This window comes from Poromitra crassiceps, assembly GCF_964638095.1.
Source record: "Poromitra crassiceps genome assembly, chromosome: 3".
Taxonomy (NCBI): domain Eukaryota; kingdom Metazoa; phylum Chordata; class Actinopteri; order Beryciformes; family Melamphaidae; genus Poromitra; species Poromitra crassiceps.
Genome location: NC_139625.1, coordinates 42,970,492 through 42,989,088, shown reverse-complemented (window position 1 = coordinate 42,989,088; position 18,597 = coordinate 42,970,492). Strand labels below are relative to the sequence as shown.

At 42.1% G+C, this 18,597-nt stretch overlaps 1 protein-coding gene across 2 annotated transcripts in view; it reads right to left on the bottom strand.

The window, feature by feature from the left end:
* Positions 1-18,597, bottom strand: part of kcnh5b (potassium voltage-gated channel, subfamily H (eag-related), member 5b) — a gene marked incomplete at both ends in the record, with an annotated part of 453,140 nt that overhangs the window by 359,800 nt on the left and 74,743 nt on the right. For both annotated transcript variants that reach the window (XM_083633600.1, XM_083633601.1), the window contains one exon: positions 12,759-12,887. In XM_083633600.1, the coding sequence (XP_083489726.1) occupies positions 12,759-12,887 (129 nt within the window). The remainder of the gene's footprint in view (positions 1-12,758; positions 12,888-18,597) is intronic.

Below are 18,597 nucleotides of genomic sequence, written 5' to 3'. Positions count from 1 at the left end.
TAAATGAGTGGGCCCCACACGAGGGAGAAAGACCGGCCGGGCGAGTCACCCATCACCCCTAACCTCGTCAAGGTAGGCCAGAAACGGGTCCGAAATAGTTTGAAATCTCCCAGGTGAGTTGGTCCTCAAGAACCTGAGTCTCTCCATTCGTATAACGGAGATCATGTCCGCCAACCACAACTGAAAACAGGGTGGAGTGGGGGACTTCCATTTCTGCTGAATGAGTTTCTTGGCAACAATTGTCCCCTGTGACAGAGACTGCTGCACAGCTGTAGGGAAGTTCAGAGAGGACTCCGAGCAGCCGAAGATGGCGAGTTCTGCCTCCGACTGAAGGGTTATTTTGTAGGCCTTAGAGTACCAATCAAATATTTTGCCCCAAAATCCGGTCAGTAAAGGGCAGGACCAGAAGGCATGAGACAGAGTGCCCTCCGACACCCGACACCTGTCACACAGTGGTGAGACAGATGAGTAAATCTTGTGCAATTTCTGCTTAGAATAGTGAAGACGGTGAGTAACTTTAAATTGGATCAGCTGGTGTCTACTATTAACTGAGCCGAGTTGTATCACAGACAGACTCCTATCCCATATAATGTCAGATAAGTCAATGCCAAGTTCCCCCTGCCACGCTTCTCTAATCCTCTCAGTAGAGGCTGTGGTGCAATTGTCAAACAAACATACAAATCTAGAAATTAGATGCTTGGAGTGAGGAGGGCTCAGCAATACATCGAAAAAAGCATGGTCATTTGGGAGTGCTTCAAAGGTGCGAATCTTGGATCGAACATAATTTCTGATTTGAAGAAATCTGAGCCAGTTCGTGCCAGGCAACCCAAACTTCCTCTTCAGCAGATCAAAGGATGCAAAGTGACCATCTATGTATAGGTCTTTGATGGAAACTAGCCCTTTCTCAGTCCAGGCATGATAGTGTCTGTCTGACCATGGAGCCAAAAAAGAGTGGTTGAAACAAATTGGCGTATGGACAGAAACATCTGGTAGACTCAAAACACTCCTAACTTGGTTTAAAATTCTGACAGTTTTTCATGACAAAACTTAAATTAAAATTAAAATTCTAATGTCCCGGGGTTGTCTAATTTAGCAAATAGCATAGCTGGCAGGGAAGAGTTGCCAATAGAGCTGGCCTCCATTTTCAGCCACAGGGGGGCCCCGGGAGAAATATTGCCAGGAGTCCCTTGAAGCCAAAACATTAGGGCCCTAACATTCGCAGCCCAGTAGTAGTGCCTAAATACTGGTAAGGCCAGCCCACCTTCGGACTTGGGTTTTTAAGTTAAGTTAATTGTGTAGCCAGACAACTTACCGAAGGAGGTGATTAATTCTAGGAGAGGGGGGATCGATTTTTCCGAGTTATGTAGGTATAATATTACATCGTCGGCATACAAACTGATACGCGTCTCAATACCACCGACCTCCAGACCTGCAAGGCTTGGGTGACTACGTATTTTTAGGGCAAGGGGCTCGAGTGCAATAGCGAAGAGGGCTGGCGAGAGAGGACAACCCTGCTGGACCGAGCGAAGTAGTGGAAATGTGGTTGACCTGTCACCATTGGTTATAACTGAACATGTTGGACTAGCATATATGAGCTTTACCCAAGATATAAATGAATCGCCAAACCCGAATCTGTGCAGTGACTCGAACATATAAGGCCACTCAACCTGATCAAACGCTTTCTGTGCATCAAGTGATAAAATTGCTGCTCCGCTAGTCTTATTGTGATCTGCGTATATGATGTTGAGGAGGCGTCTGACATTGGTGAAAGAGAACCTGTTCGGAATGAACCCTGTCTGGTCAGGATGAATAATGGACGACAAATGTTTATTTAGCCGGGTAGCCAGCGTTTTAGTGATTACCTTCCTGTCAAAATTCTGGAGTGCTATAGGTCTGTAACTGGCTGGGTCTACTTCCTCCTTCCCCTTTTTTAAAATGTGGGAGATATTAGCTTCATATAATGTTTTAGGCAGGACTTTGTCCTTCTTAGAGCTAGCTATCATTCTAAGGAGGAGTGGGGCGAGAATGTTGCAAAATGTCTTGTAAAATTCAGCGCCGAATCCATCCGGCCCAGCTGCTTTGCCTGATGGGAATGATTTAATGGCGAAAGTTATTTCTTCCAATGGGAAATCAGAGTCTAGGTCCTCTTTGGCAGCGTCACTGAGTTTGGGTGTTTGAAGAGGGTCGAAAAAATCGTTCAAATCAGATTGAGCAGCATCACACTTAGACGAATATAGTTCACTGTAAAACTCCTTAAAACGGTCATTTATTTCATTAGGGTCAGCAAGGCGCCCCCCTTTGATTTGATAGAGAGGATTGACCTAGAGGCCTGTGCGCCCTTAAGCTGCCGCGCCAAGAGTGCCTGAGGCTTATCTCCCAATTCAAATTGCTTTTGTCTTAGTTTTAAAAGGAGAGTGTTTATTTGACCACTCAGGATGCAGTTATATTCATATTTCAACTTCAATATCTTATTATAGTCATCAGGGGATTTTGAGACCTGGTATGCAGTTTCAAGGGTGAGAAGAGCATTTTCAATCTCCAATAGCCTCTGCCCTCTTTCCTTCTTGGCAGTGGACTCGTATGAGATTATATGACCACGAATGACAACCTTTAAAGTTTCCCATAATGTGGAGTCCGATACTTCACCATTATCATTAAATTCCATGAAATGTTTTAATTTGGTGGTAATATATGCTATGAATTTCCCTTCAGTATCATCAATATTGCATTGCATACATGCCACTCCAAATAAATCCAGGCAGAGTCCAGATGTAACATCAGTGATTGTATTATAATGTTTTTTTCTGGCAGGGGGTTACATGACAGGCAGACAGGACAGATAGGCTACATAATGATGTTGCTTTGATTGACGATTAACATGGTTTGTTTACAAGAATGCATGAACATTCAAATCAAACAAAGGGATTTGAGGGGGCGCGCAAACACAGCGGCAGCCTCCTCCTCTCCATTCAGGGTGTGTTACGCGCGCCCCCGCGTATCCAAGCACCTTATGAAACCTGGATTGCGCGGGTGCGCATTGGAGAGCCGCGGGAGAAGGGCAATCAGCGCTGACGCGCATTGGATAGCGGCGGAGAAAGCGGACTGAGTGAATGAATTCTTCACACCAAGACGTCTGTTTGGGAAGAGAGAGATTTAGAGACATTGTCAGGGTGCCATGATCAGAAATCAATATGTTGTGATATTTCGTATTAGTAACGTGGGAGATTAATTGAGAGTCTATTATAAAGTAATCTATTCTGCTGTAGGATTTATGGACGTGGGAGTAAAATGAATAGTCTTTGTCAGTAGGGTGTTGAACCCTCCAGATATCTACTAAATTCCTAGATTTGATCAGATTGTTCAGGACCTGCACTGACGAGATATTTGGGGGTGGACGTGAGGATAGTCTGTCTAGATATGGATCCAGGTAGCATTTGAGGTCGCCTCCAATTATTATTTTAGAATTACTGTTGTCAGGGAGTAGATCAAAAACTTTTCTAAAAAAATGTGGATCATCGGTATTTGGACCATAAATATTGAGCAGTGTTATTGGAATACACTAACAGATTTTGGTGCCAACTGGCCAAGCCGACTGCCCACAACAACTGCAGACTAGTGTGTAGACTAGTCTTGTAAGTGTAACGTCAGCTTTAGTGTTAGTATAAACAAATCACACATGGCCCAGCCATATACTAGGTTTTGACATAGTTTTGTTTATTGTCATTTTAATGTGAAACAGTTGCACATTGCAGCTGTTAACTACTGGTTAAGATGGACATAATTTGCACCACGGGATCTCTCTCCCGCTCGGCTCATGTTTGCGTGTTGTGGCGTGTTCTGGCGTGTTCTGGCGTGTTGTGGCGTACGGAGCCGCGGTAGAGGCCAGAGACGGAGCTGAGAGCGAGTTTGGTCTGGAGCACGAGCAAACTCAGCTGCCACCATTGGCAGCAGTGAATCTCTCTTCCCTTTAAACAGTCTCTCCTAGCTCCCTACTACAGTACTCACACAGGGCGGTTAAACAGCTGTACAGTACGTAGCAGGCGAACGCTGCATTCACACTGCACTGGCCTAAAGAACAGTTGGTTCCGGTCTAGTTGCAGGATGACAGTCAACCGCAACAGCAAGTGCATCCTTGTTGCCATTTGCCAAGATGATTTTGATAAACAAGAGGTCTGACCATTCCATGTGCATTGCTATAGTGAAACTAATCAATTTAAATGTAATGGGATATATTTTGCATTTGCAAATCATTCAATATGATTCTCCCTGTAAATAAATAGGAAGCGACTTGGGGGACTGGAATACCTCAAACCAAAATTTCTAAAAGTTCTATCTGCAGGTGTAGCAGACAGAACTTTACAGCAGCATTAGCAGAGTTGGTGGGCATTCTCTAGTTGAAAACAATGAGTATTCAATTGGCTACCACATACCACCAACATGTGTAACATGTAACATATTGGTAAAACAAAAAAAAGAAAAGAGAAAAGGCCTATTCGCAGCATACCAACTTTTGGAATTGATCATGATTTCAAGGCATCAAAAAACCTGAAAATAAATCAAAAAGCTTAAAAATGTTGACTTTGTGATCTCTTTCATGTCTTTCTCTGCATTTTTGATGAGAACATTAATTGAGTTCAGTCTATAGCGGTTCTCAACTGGTGGGTCGGGACCCAAAAGTGGGTCACTCACAGGGCCGCTTTGAATGGGTCGCGGATGTGTGCAGGGTGATTCTACTCCTTGAGGATGCCGGCGTCCGTGGCCAACATTATTACTGTTACATTACTTTCAGAGGCTGTAGCAGTCCCATTTTTAAAGCCAGATGAATATACTGGTAACCCCTGAAACTAGAAGACTTAAGGCACCCATTGGTACCAAACATGTCATCCTATCTTGTCGGAAAGGCTAAATAACAAAGCAAAGTTAGGCTACATTTTGGACAACTCAGCATGTACTATCTAATAAATCACATGTCACCATCGTATTGCCCCCTCTCCCCTGTAACAACTCAGCATGTACTAGGGATGTAGGTACTACCGGTACTACCCCCGAACCGGGGTTCTATTGCTGTAGAACCGGTTCTATACTAAGATTTAAAAAGAACCTGTACTTTTCCGACCGCTGCTATGACTGATAATGGTCAATATGAGCCTGTCTCTTTAAGAAATGCGCCGGAGTGAGTGACGTCATATCCACATGTCAAGCGGTGAGGAAAAGAGTTTGAGGAAAAAAAGCAGCTGAGCACTGAGCAGACCCGCGCACATTAAAAGCAAACTAGCAAAGCTAGCTACTATGGCAGCTGCCCCTGAAAAACCTCAATTGATTGAGAAAGTTGGAGCCAGGTCTGCCATCTGGAAATACTTTGGCTTCAAAGCCAACGAAAACGGCCTACCTCTTCACCCAGACGCACCACAGTGCAAAAGATGCTTCAAAGTGTACCTGTGCCCTTTCACAGTTTACATCTAACGTTATGTAGGCTACTTTCACGCATACTTCAGTCAGGGTTATCGACAGTCCATATTATTGCCTCTGCACGTTTCCCGACGCTACAGTGAGAAAATGCGCTCGTTAATGCGCTCGTTAACTAACGTTACAGCGGACTCCGCTGTACTAACGTTACAGCGGACTCCGCAGTAACGTTAGTTAACGAGCGCATTAACGAGCGCTCACTGTAGCGTCTGGAAACGTGCAGAGGCAATAATAGGACTGTCGATAACCCTGACTGAAGTATGCGTGAAAGTAGCCTACATAACGTTAGATGTAAACTGTGGGTAATACTGCCTGAATGCCCCACCCATGACAAGAAGTGCTAAACTGGAAGTTGAGATTACTGAGTATAAACAATTTAGAGACATCAGCCCTGCAGAGGATCCCCTGGCATGGTGGAAGCAACACCAGACAGACCTGCCCATCTTAGCTCAGTTTGCTAGACAATATCTCTGTATTCCAGCATCAAGCTGTGCATCTGAACGTGTTTTCAGTACTTCTGGGAATATCTGCAGTCCAACAAGATCTAGACTGACCGAGGAACATGTTGACACCCTCGTTTTCTTGGCTAGGAACCTGAAGAAGACATTGGGATGGGAGGGACTGAGTGAGTAAACTGAGAGTCAGCCAAACAGTGAGTCTGTGTACCACCCATAGGAGAACTAGGGTTTAGGCTGAGTAGGCAGGGGACAGAATGGGAATATGAAGCCAGTTATGCTGCTTGTTGAAGAAAAAAAGATTTGAGTTTCTGCTGCTATAGTGTTTTATTATATTATTATTTATTTTATTTATTTTACTTATTCCCATTTCCCACTGTTCAAAAGATTTGTGTTATGTTACTGAGTGTGTACTTATTTGACAAGTAAAAGTTAGACAGAATTTAAATGCCACCAATTATTTATTTATTGTTGTTATTGGTGTTTCTCTGAGTTTTTGCTGCTATAGGCTAGTGTTTTATGGTCATTTTATTTTCACTGGCATTACTTTATTTTACTTACCGGTATTCTCACTGCTCAAAAGGTTTGTTTTGTTCAGCATTTAAATGCCACACCAATTTATTGGTGTAATTGTTCCCAAACTCTTAAAATAAAGCCAAATCTTGACATTGGACAGTTTCACTTTTTTTTTTACAAAAAGTATCGAAAAGTATCGAAAAGTATCGAAATACAAATTGGTACCGGCACCGAAACAGAAATTTAGTACCGCTACAACCCTAGCATGTACTATTTAATAACTCACATGTCACCCCCCGTATCGCCCCCTCTCCCTGTAACAACTCAGCATGTACTATCTAATAAATCACGTCACCCCCATATTGCCACCTCTCCCCTGTAACAACTCAGCATGTACTATCTAATAAATCACATGTCACCCCCTTATTGCCCCCTCTCCCTGTAACAACTCAGCATGTACTATCTAATAAATCACATGTCACCCCCGTATTGCCCCCTCTCCCTGTAACAACTCAGCATGTACTATCTAATAAATCACGTCACCCCCATATCGCCCCTTTGCCCCTGTAACAACTTAGCATGTACTATCTAATAAATAACATGTCACGCCCGTATCGCCCCCTCTCCCCTGTAACAACTCAGCATGTACTATCTAATAACTCACATGTCACCCCCCCGTATCGCCCCCTCTCCCTGTAACAACTCAGCATGTACTATCTAATAAATCACGTCACCCCCATATCACCCCCTCTCCCCTGTAACAACTCAGCATGTACTAAGCGGAGATTCAACAGGGGTCAAGCGATGCATTTGGAACAGCTTCAGTCTAACAATCCACAAAAATTCTGGAGTGAAATTAATCGTTTGGGGCCTAAGAAAACTGTTAAAATACCTATGGAGGTAAGATTACCTAATAAATTTGGATAATGAGACTGAAAGTGTTTTGAAGATATGGGAAAGTGAATTTGCCAATTTGTTTTCAGGAGACTGTATTCCACCAGTTTTTGATGAGAGTACTCTGGTCAACATCAGTAATACCAAAGATGCCCATGAGAGGGAGATGGATCAGGATGGGTACACTGTAAACCAATTCCTAAATGGTCATCTTACCTTAGAAGAAGTTACAAGGGCCATTGCTAAAGCAAAAAATGGAAAAGCAGCGGGGATAGAGGCCATTCACAATGAAATTCTTAAATCTCCTAAGGTTCTTCCTGTGTTGCTCAGTTTATTTAGGACATGTTTCTTATATGGTATTATTCCTTCTCTTTGGTATAAGTCTATTATCAAGCCCATTCCTAAGTCTGTCAAGAATGACCCAAGGGTCCCTTTAAATTATAGGGGCATTAGTCTCATGAGTACCGTTTACGAAATGTATTCAAGTATTTTGAACAACAGGCTCTCACATTATTTTGAGATGTCTGACTTACTTGCTGATGAACAGAATGGATTCAGGAAGCATAGGGCCTGTATTGACCATATACACTGTAACTACAGTTATTAGAGCGAGAATTCAAGAGGGAAAATCTACTTATGCATGCTTTATTGATTTCCAGAAGGCTTTTGATTGGGTTAACAGAGATTTGCTTTTCTTTAAACTAATCCAGGATGGTGTTGATGGTAAATTTTACAAAGCTATCAAAGCATTGTATCAGGCTCCTGTAGCCTGTGTTCAAGTGAATGATATGACTACTGGTTGGTTCCCAACGCCATTTGGAGTGAAGCAGGGAGATGTTTTATCCCCCACGCTCTTTGCCATTTTTGTTAACGATCTAGCCCTGGAGATAAAAAATTCTGGTTTAGGGATACAATTGGATGATGTTGTTTTAGGATGTTTACTTTATGCGGACGATATAATCCTCCTGGCAGAGTCAGGAAACACCCTACAGAAGATGTTGAATATTGTTAATCTTTGGTGCTCTAAATGGAGGCTTATGATCAACCAGAGTAAAACTCAGATCATGCACTTCAGAAAAAAGGGTATTGTAAGATCTCTGCAGAATTTCTTATTTGGAACACTGCCTCTGGAATATACAGATTTTTATAAATACTTGGGCTTTACTCTGGATGAATTTATGTCCTATGATTCCGGGATTGGAATTTTGGCAGACTCTGCAGGAAGAGCTGTTGGCTCAATAATAGGTAAAGTGAAATTCTGTAAAGACATTGGCTATTCCACATACTCACAGCTCTATGAAGCATGTGTTTGTCCCATTTTTAGTTATGCAGCTGGAGTATGGGGTTGCAAGGATGCCAAAAAAGTAAATTCCATCCAGAATAGAGCCATAAGATGCTTCCTTGGGGTACATGCATTTGCCCCTATTCTTGCCATACAGGGTGATATGGGTTGGGAACCGGTGGAGATTAGACTAAAGGGAGAAATGATACGGCTATGGAACCGCTTCATTAATATGCCAGAGAGTAGGTTAACAAAGAAGGTCTTCAACTGGGACAAGGCTCACAGTCACCCCTGGATAAAGGAAATTTGTTCTACTCTTAGAGAGGCAGACCTGGCATATATTTTTCAACAACATGCTTTGCTGTAATGTTAATATGTTGAAACAAAAGTTATCTCTTAATTACAGAGAGGGATGGGCAAACGACATATGGTCTAAACCTAAGCTTAGATCATATGTTCAGATGAAGCAGCATTTTGGTCCTGAGCCCTATGTCACTTCCTTTCTAACCAGAAACCAGAGGTCTTTATGTGCTCAGCTGAGAATTGGTATCCTGGCTCTTGCCATTGAAGTAGGGCGGTTCACAGCTATACCAGAAGAGAACAGGATATGCAATGTCTGTGATCTAAAGGATGTTGAAAATGAGTTTCATTTCATGTTTTATTGTACTTTATATGATGATTTGAGGATTTCCTTATTTGACGAAATGCAAAAGCAAAGACCTGCTGAGCTCTTCTGGGCAGATGATGGCCAGAAGTTGGAGTGGTTGTTTAAGACTGAGGTATTTAAGACTGCTAACTTTATCTCTAGGGCCTGGAATAGAAGGCAAGCACAGCTCTTTAAGTAGGTTCAGGTGGTGGTTTTCATGCTGTACAACTTTACTGTATGTATTTTGGGTGTTTTCTGTTGGTTTTCTGTTTTGATCATTGTTTGTTTAAATGATGAACAGTAAAAGTGTCCTGTAAGCCCATGTGGGCTGGGCTTCATTCGAAGCATGACACTTAAATAGAGTTTATAGAGTTTTATTAGGATCCCCATTAGCTGCTGCAAAGCAGCCGCTAATCTTCCTGGGGACCACACATAACATAAAAACATTACATTAACTCAGACCATTACGATACAAGACATTCAAATTGACGGCCAATATTGGGACAAAGACAGTTACAGGACAAAGACATTAAAATAAACAATGAACGGAGAATAATAACAAACAACACAAAATAGAAATAACAAAGTAAAACCGGATAATAATCTACCTATATCATACCTACTCCACCAACCTAACAAAAAGGAAAAGAAAATTCCTATCTATGAGTGTGTGTGTGTGTGTGTGCGTGCGTGCGTGCGTGCGTGCGTGCGTGCGTGCGCACGCGTGTGTCAACGTCATGTTCCTTACTACTTTTGAGCTGCTAAGTGACTTTTCAGTTGCTTTTTAAAGCCTGGCTTAGTTTTCTCTTTGATGATCTTCTCTGGCAGTGCATTCCATGCTACCATTGCTCGATACAACACTGTCCTTTGCATTGACTCTTTTTTAGCTTTAGGCAGTTGATAGCAACCCCTGGTGGCATGTCTCGTCTTATATTCATGTGTATCTGAGCTTAATCTTAGTTGAGTATATAAACAGGTAGTGTATTTTGACACTCTGATATTTCTTAAAAAGACAAGGAGTGATACTGTCAGCCTGTCCTTGACTTTCATCCAGGACAGCTTGACATGCATCTCATTTACATTTGACCTTGATGTACATTGAAGGTCAAGCCGAGCTGCTCTATTTTGAGCCAGCTGCAGTTTTCCCAGGTCCCTCTGGTTTGCACTTGACCAGATAATAGAGCAGTAGTCTAGCTGGGATAAGACTAGAGTCTCAATGACTAGTTTGATCAATTGTGATGGAAGGATCACTGAGCATCTCCTAATTACTGATATATTCCTCCCCATCTTTGCATTGGAGAAAACTGTTGCGCCTTTGTTTGTCCCTTGTTCTGGTTTGGCTGCAGGTGCGGTGGTCCAGAGAATATGAAGGAAAGCTGACAGAATAGACTCGCTCACTGCATAATAATTTAAGGAAGACTCCTTAGACTGAGACTTGCGAAAATATAATTTTCTTTTATTTACCCATAAAGTGCTCGGTGCTCATAGTGAAAATTCACTATGAGCACCGAGCACTTTATGGGTAAATAAAAGAAAATTATATTTTCGCAAGTCTCAGTCTAAGGAGTCTTCCTTAAATTATTATGCAGTGAGCGAGTCTATTCTGTCAGCTTTCCCCATCTTTGCAACCACAGTATCTATATGCTTCGTCCATGACAAATTCCTATCTAAGATTACACCCAAAAGCTTTGTTTCTTCAACCTGCTCTATGTTTATCTTGTTCAGCATCAGATTTAATTTCGGTTTATTCCTCAGTGAATGATTCGTTCCAAATACAATACTTTTTGTTTTTTGTATGTTTAAGACTCATTTGTTATTCGTCACCCATTCAATTACTGCTGTCAATTCTTTGTTTAAAATTTCACTGATCTCTCCTACTGTGGGCGCATGTACATAAATTGTTGTATCATCCGAATACATGTACATGTTTGCTTTTTTCAGTACCCAGGGAAAGTCATTTGTAAAAATGGTGAAGAGTAAAGGACCTAATGAACTTCCTTGTGGAATTCCAGCTTCAACCCGTCTAACCTCTGAGGAGCTGCCGTTAAAAAATACTCTTTGAGTTCTATTAAGTAGATAACTCTCCAACCATGCTATCGCTGTTGGGGTGAAACCATAACACCTGAGTTTATTAATTAATAGTTTGTGATCGATAACATCAAAGGCTGCGCTATAGTCAAGTAATACTGCTCCCACCATATTTTTCCTGTCGATCTCTCTTAACCAATGATCTGTCATTTGTGTAAGTGCCGTGGCTGTTGAGTGGCCTCCCCTGTAAGCATGTTGGAATTCACTTATTAGATTGTTCTCTGAAAAATAACCATGTATTTGGTTAAATACAATTTTTTCAAGAATTTTGTTCAGAACTGGTGACAAGCTTATTGGTCTGCTGTTAGAGCCAGTGAAGGCATTCTTGGCATTCTTTTGAAGTGGTATCACTCTAGCTTCTTTCCAAATTAGCGGGCAATTATTACCTTCAAAGCTCAAGTTGAAAATGTGACATACACTTAAATAAAGAAAATCAATCAATCAAAAATGTACTATCTAATAAATCACGTCACCCCCGTATTGCCCCCTCTCCCTGTAACAACTCAGCATGTACTATCTAATAAATCACATGTCACCCCCATATCGCCCCCTCTCCCCTGTAACAACTCAGCATGTACTATCTAATAAATCACGTCACCCGCGTATCGCCCCCTCTCCCCTGTAACAACTCAGCATGTACTATCTAATAAATCACATGTCACCCCCCGTATCCCCCCTCTCCCCTGTAACAACTTAGCATGTACTGTACTATCTAATAAATCACATGTCATCCCCCGCATCGCCCCCTCTCCCCTGTAACAACTTAGCATGTACTATCAAATAAATCACGTCACCCCCCGTATCGCCCCCTCTCTCTCTAACAACTCACTAATAAATCCCATGTCACCCCCCGTATCCCCCCCTCTCCCTGTAATGACTCAGCATGTACTATCTAATAAATCACGTCACCCCCATATCGCCCCCTTGCCCCTGTAACAACTCAGCATGTACTATCTAATAAATAACATGTCACCCCCATATCGCCCCTTCTCCCCTGTAACAACTCAGCATGTACTATCTAATAAATCACGTCACGCCCGCATCGCCCCCTCTCCCCTGTAACAACTCAGCATGTACTATCTAATAAATAACATGTCATCCCCGGTATCGCCCCCTCTCCCTTGTAACAACTCAGCATGTACTATCTAATAAATCAGAAGCCGCCACCATAAAAATAATCTTATTTGAACATGCTGCTCAGTGAACTGAGGTGCACACATCATGTACTTGGAACATCATGTTTTGAAATTCATCAAAGACCTCGGTCACACGTCATTCCTATCATCTCTCTTCTCTTTGATTCTCTGCTGTGAGCTATCATAAAGCAGCAGTACCCCAAAGACGCTTAGGGAAACGCTGCCTTCTCTGACTAAAAGCCTCCACTCGCTCCGCAGATGGAGACGTGGCTTACCTTTGGTGGTTTCATCCTCGATGGGCTGCTTGAACAGGGTGATGTCCTTGAAGGTGCAGAGGAACAGAACCACCTTGTCGTTCTCGTTCCTGATGGGAGCCACTTGCATGTAGAACCACACTGGACTTCCTACAGAAAACACCACAGAGCATTCATTATACACAAGCTGCTTTCAGGCAGGTCAAAGTCACGCGCTCCAACCAGTGTTTTATTCAAATCAAGTTGCACTCGAGTCCTGGACAGATTTCCATGAAACGTGACTTGACTCGATTTGGACTTGAGTACTGATGACTCGGACATGGACTTCGACTCGAGCATTCATGCATTCGGAAGTTGAAGACAAGGACTCAGATTTGTTAATTGATAAAGAATAAAAATAAAACTTTGTCCTTCAACAATAACAAATGCTACTTATTCCTTTTTAAAAGTCTAAATTGATGTAGATTGTGTTGCACAGTTGATTTCACTACTGTTGACCAAAATACTATTGTAAGTCGCTTTGGATAAAAGCGTCTGCTAAATGACATAATGTAATGTAATAAAGACCGTTTGTTTTTTGTCCATTTTCTTTGGCGACCCTATTAATTTGTCATAAGATACTGATAGTTACCGGTATATTAAAACTGTGACATTATACAATTGCTGCAAGGGCAGGCACGTGTGTTCCATCTACAGGTGGATTCACGCTCATGTTCAGTAGCTCCGGACTATGACTCAGGTAATGGGGACTTGACTCTGACTCTTCTTTGGTGACTCAGACATCGACTCAAACACTGAGGACTTGAGAGTCGACTTGGACTCGAGATATAGATATAGTGCCTACAACACTGGCTCCAACTGTGTTCATAATTCCCATAAAGCACAATTTAGTTAGTGTTACATAAAAGACACAACAGCTTAGGGGTTTGCTAATGTGATGCAAAATGGATTTCAAAAAGAGAAAACTCTAAATGTCGCTAATGTTAGAGTAAAGCTTCGTTGAAGCAGCTACGGAGAACTTTTAACTGGAACTTTTAACTTTAAACACTCTACATGTAATACTGATGCCTCATATTTTACCTACATCAGCAAATTATACTATCTGCGAGAAGATATGCAATTTCGATATAGTGTTTCTAAATGCCGTGTGAAACGGGTTGTAATTTTTGTTCCGGCTGGCGGATGAAGCATAAACGTTAACCTTATAGAGTAAATGAAACAGTGGAAAGGCTCTCTGACTCAGAGAAGCCCTGCCTGGCCTGCCGTGGCTCAGACAGACCAGTGGATACAGCAGGAGGAGCCTGGGGGCCCTATTCTCCCACAGGCCTTCGGCGCTAAAACGGGCCTTAAATGCAAAAAAACGTGCCTTGCGCCTGCCTCGGGAAGATATCAATATGGCTTTACGCTGCCAAATGCGCTTTAGGCCGAATGGGCGTGGCGCAGTCCCAGAATAGGCGAGAATGGGCGTGTCGGCCTTAAATACCGGCCTAATGATATCTTCCCACCTGGCGTAAATTTAGCGCTTAGCGCTTTTGAAAACCAGGCCTATTCAGTGCGCCAGTTGCGCGGAGCACTCCCCTCTGGCTCTCCTCTGTCACCCTTCTCTGTGTCACTCTCTCCCTCTCTCCTCAGTCTGACAGGCACAATACGACTGTCTCTGTCTGACTCCCTCGCTCAGACAGACACAACACACATCCCATAGGAAAAAGCAGTTGTAAGTTCACTGCCTGTGAATGTCCCAGCATGCAATGGGCTACTCCATTTCGCTACTAAATAGCAACCAAATGAGCCGAAATAGATATAAAGGTCGATCTAAATAATGTGTAATGGTAACACAACCTGCAATTGTAGAACATTTCAATATTGGACCAAATAAAACATCGAAATGAAAACACCACCCTATGTGAAACCTATATGTCATCCTGGGCCTATATATATCCCTTGTCGATTTAACGTGTTTTAGATAAGTGACAGCGTAACGCGCTTCTACTGTCATGTCCTACTGTGATGTCCGCTCCAATAAATTGGCTCTACTTCACATTTTAGTTTTACAATAAAAACACATTTATGCAATGACTTTACATAATGTAGGCTATATTTATGTGCATATCCTACCATCCTAGCAGGGGAGAGAAAACGATATCTTTCTGTACAAACTTTCACCAATCTAATTAATCTCATCATATAGGGATAGGCTATATTTTTCTAGCTGATGCCTTTAGAACATTATTTTCACTTTGATCTTGCTATAGTGTAGCGTATTTACATGCTTGCAGTATTTAAACTGCAGTTAGATTGGTTTGAGAAGCATAATAATATGGAATAATAGCCTATATATGGAGACAGACAGACGGGATGAAGGGAGGGGGGGGGGGCAGAGCGCTTGGCTTTGTCTGGTTTTACTGGACCACTGGAATTGGAGCTTAAAAGGCAAGCGTGTGATTCGTTTATTGCACTTATCCAATGAGTATGACGGTGCATAATTTTACGCTTAAAAGGGGTGGTTGTAATGCTTTAGGCTGCGTGTAGCGCCAACACCAAGATATCAAGTGCGCTGGTCCACGCCCACTGATCAGGGCTGCGCCAGGCGCTCGGCCTAGAAACTACGCCGATGCAACGATAGGGGCCTTGGTGTTCATGGTGTTTTCACTCTGGGCGAACAGTACCGCTTTTGTCCACAGGTGCCGTTACAACCAACACAAAATGAAAATTCCCCGTAACTGCTTTAAGGTATTGTAAAGGTTAAAGGGAAAGTTTAATGAATTGATAAGCCTACCATATTAATCACTAATCAAGTTTTTACAGTTTTTACATTCGAGCGTGCATTTCTGTGAAATCAACCGCCACCACCTCCTATTATCTAGGGATGTACCGATTGCGATTTTGTTGGCCGATTCCGATTTCCGATTTTTGAATAGTCTGACTTGCCGATACCGATTTTTGCCGATTCCGATTTTTTTTCTAAGAACAATAAAAAAAAAAAAACTTTTTTTTTTTTACTTTGCTTTAATAGAAAATTAACATTCATGTCACATTTCTTATCATTTGCATGAGGTAGGACATCTCACTCAAAAACATCTCAAAATAAAAGTGTTCCAGGTTACTGGACAGAGCTTTTCTTTTTTGTGTAAATACAATGAATATAAAACAATTAATTCCAGTATATCCCACAGCTATCATGCATTTACTTTTCCAAAAGAAAAAAGGTACAACAGAACAGGGGCTTCAGATGGAAAGTAGCCTATGGCTAAATCTGTTACAAAGCATATCTTCCCCTATGGGGTTTAATGTTTTTTTTTTGTATATGTCCCTGCCAAATAAACTAATAAACTAAAATAAATAAACGTCAAAATGTTATCCATGGACAAGGAGTTTATAGCCTATAGCTCTGGAGCCCAGACCTTCGAAGCCATGCCCACTCTACAGTTGTGGATTTGGCTGTTATTGAGTAGCCTAGATGAGGAAATGAGTTTGAGTTGACTCAGTTTGAATATCGTAGTTTACACACAGAGCGCGTTTTTTTTAATCCGCCATTCGAAAAAAAAATCATCTCGCACAGAAAACCTTGCACACTGGTCCGATGCGTTTTATTATTATGTTCGTCGTTCTATTCGCAATACGAAACAAAAGTCCTCTCCTGACTGTATGCACGTTACAACGTGAGTGACAGATAGCAGCAGGAGCAGGCAGCGGTGATGTGGAGGCTGGTCTGGGAAGAGGGGACGGTGAGAGAGTGACAGTCAGAGAGAGAGCGAGAGGGAGGGAGGGAGGGAGGGAGAGAGAGAGAGAGAGAGAGGAGGCGGACGGTGTGAGGGTGAATGGAAATAACAAGTGCATTGCAGTGGGGTGTGCCCATGGCACTGACTGACTTTTGCGTGTGCCGAGAGACAGAGGAGGAAGGGGAAGCGAGTGGAGTGGACTCCAACCTACCCTGCCCCTCCGCGGCTCCACACCGATGAAGACATGCTGTGGCATGTGTGTAGTGGCAGCTTTTGTTTTCGCTGCAACTCAGCCGTCGGTCTCGCTGCTTTTGGGTGCGCGCACGTCACTTGAAAATCGGCTCACAGAATCGGCATTTTAGAGTGACCGGCGCAGATCACCGATCGAGGCCGATCACGTGGAAATCGGCCATTTCCGGTCACGTGCCGATCGATCGGTGCATCCCTACTATTATCATTAGCACAAATCAATAGGGCATGAAACAAAACCATACATCTTAAAATCACTTGCAAGCAGTTCCATATATTAAAGTAAGAATATATTATATAACTTGCTCAAAGCACTTGAATGGGATTGTCTAGCACTAGCATGGCTAACAAATTATAACAGAGAGGTTGGTGTTGCAAAAACTCACATGTAAAAATGATTTGAATGTTATAACAGTGGACATGATTAGTGATAAATATGTTTTTAAACTCACTGAATCTTCCTTTAAAGTACTTTTGCCTTCCACTGTGGCAGAGTTAACAATTGGATGTTGAAATGTCTCATAAATTGGATGTGGCTGCATATGTTTGTGCACCTGCTCTTCTTGTCTTCTCTTCCAACTTAGATCAAGTAGTAAATAAGCTGTCTTCTTCTAAATGTCTTTTTTTATTTATTCTGGCAATATTTCTTGGAGAAAGGTTGCTGCCAAATGTTGGTTTGGCAGAGCCATTTCAATTCCCTGCACAGCTTCCAATTCATTTACAGTTGGAATCATTTAATAATTCCTGCAAAATTGAACATTTTGAAATTACACTAAATTAAATACTGAACTGAACAGTCACAGTATGAAGTGTATTGAAGATATTTCACTGTTCTCTCTGTCACAAAAGCAGAGCTGAGGTTTGTCTGACTTAGTTTGTGGTTTTCTCATCTGCTTTCTCAGGAGAGCGAAAGATTAAAAAGTTGCTAAACCCTTAATGTCATAACTTCTGTAACTTGTTCTTTGTCGTCATTCATCATTGTTCATATCCAGCCTCGATGCCTTTCTGGTTTGTCAGCAAATTTAAGTTTTTGTTTGGGATGCAGAACAGGTGCGACTCCTCAATTGCCTGCTTGACTGTGGGTGCTCAGCAACAGAAGATACTTGTAGAAAGAAATCACTCCATGAGTGGAAATAGCAGCACTCCAAAAATTAAAATGCAAGACTTTGCTCAGATTTCAATTTTTTTATTCAAGGCTAACGCGTTTTGGCTTGTGCCTTCATCAGAGCATCCTACAGAATGATGGTATCAGCCTCTTTTTATAATGCAGGTAAAGTTTTTGTTTGTTTGTTTGTTTGTTTTTGCCATTTCTCCCTGCCTCTTATTTCTTGTTCTATCATAGGTGATCATTCTAGAGAGACAGCTACATAGACACTTCTGCTTGTAATATTGGTATTATAGGAATTGGAGTAAAGTAGTGGACTAAACGCTTTAATAGGATGTTGTTGTTGTTGTTTGTTTTCCCCCTTTTCTCCCAATTGTACTACTCTACTACTGGAGTTTCACAGAGAGGACATAGCACATGGGGAGGAGCACATTATTACCCCGAGTTCCCCTCCCTGCTCACCAGATGCCTCAACCCATCAGAGGAGGCGCTAGTGCAGGACCAGGACACATACCCTTAATATTCCTACCCACAGAGACAGCCAGTTGTGTCTGTAGGGACACCCTACCAAACCGGACGTAACGTGGGGGCTCGAACTTGCGACCCTCGTGTTGGTAGGCAAGGGAATAGCCACCCGGATGCCCCACTTTAATAGCAATTAAAGCTGTACTGTTGATCTCATTGTATATAACTCGGAAAAAAGCGTCTACTACTTATAAGCCGACTGTTTATTATATATTTCATTCATATTTTATATTTAATTTATATTTAGGATTTTTTTCCATGA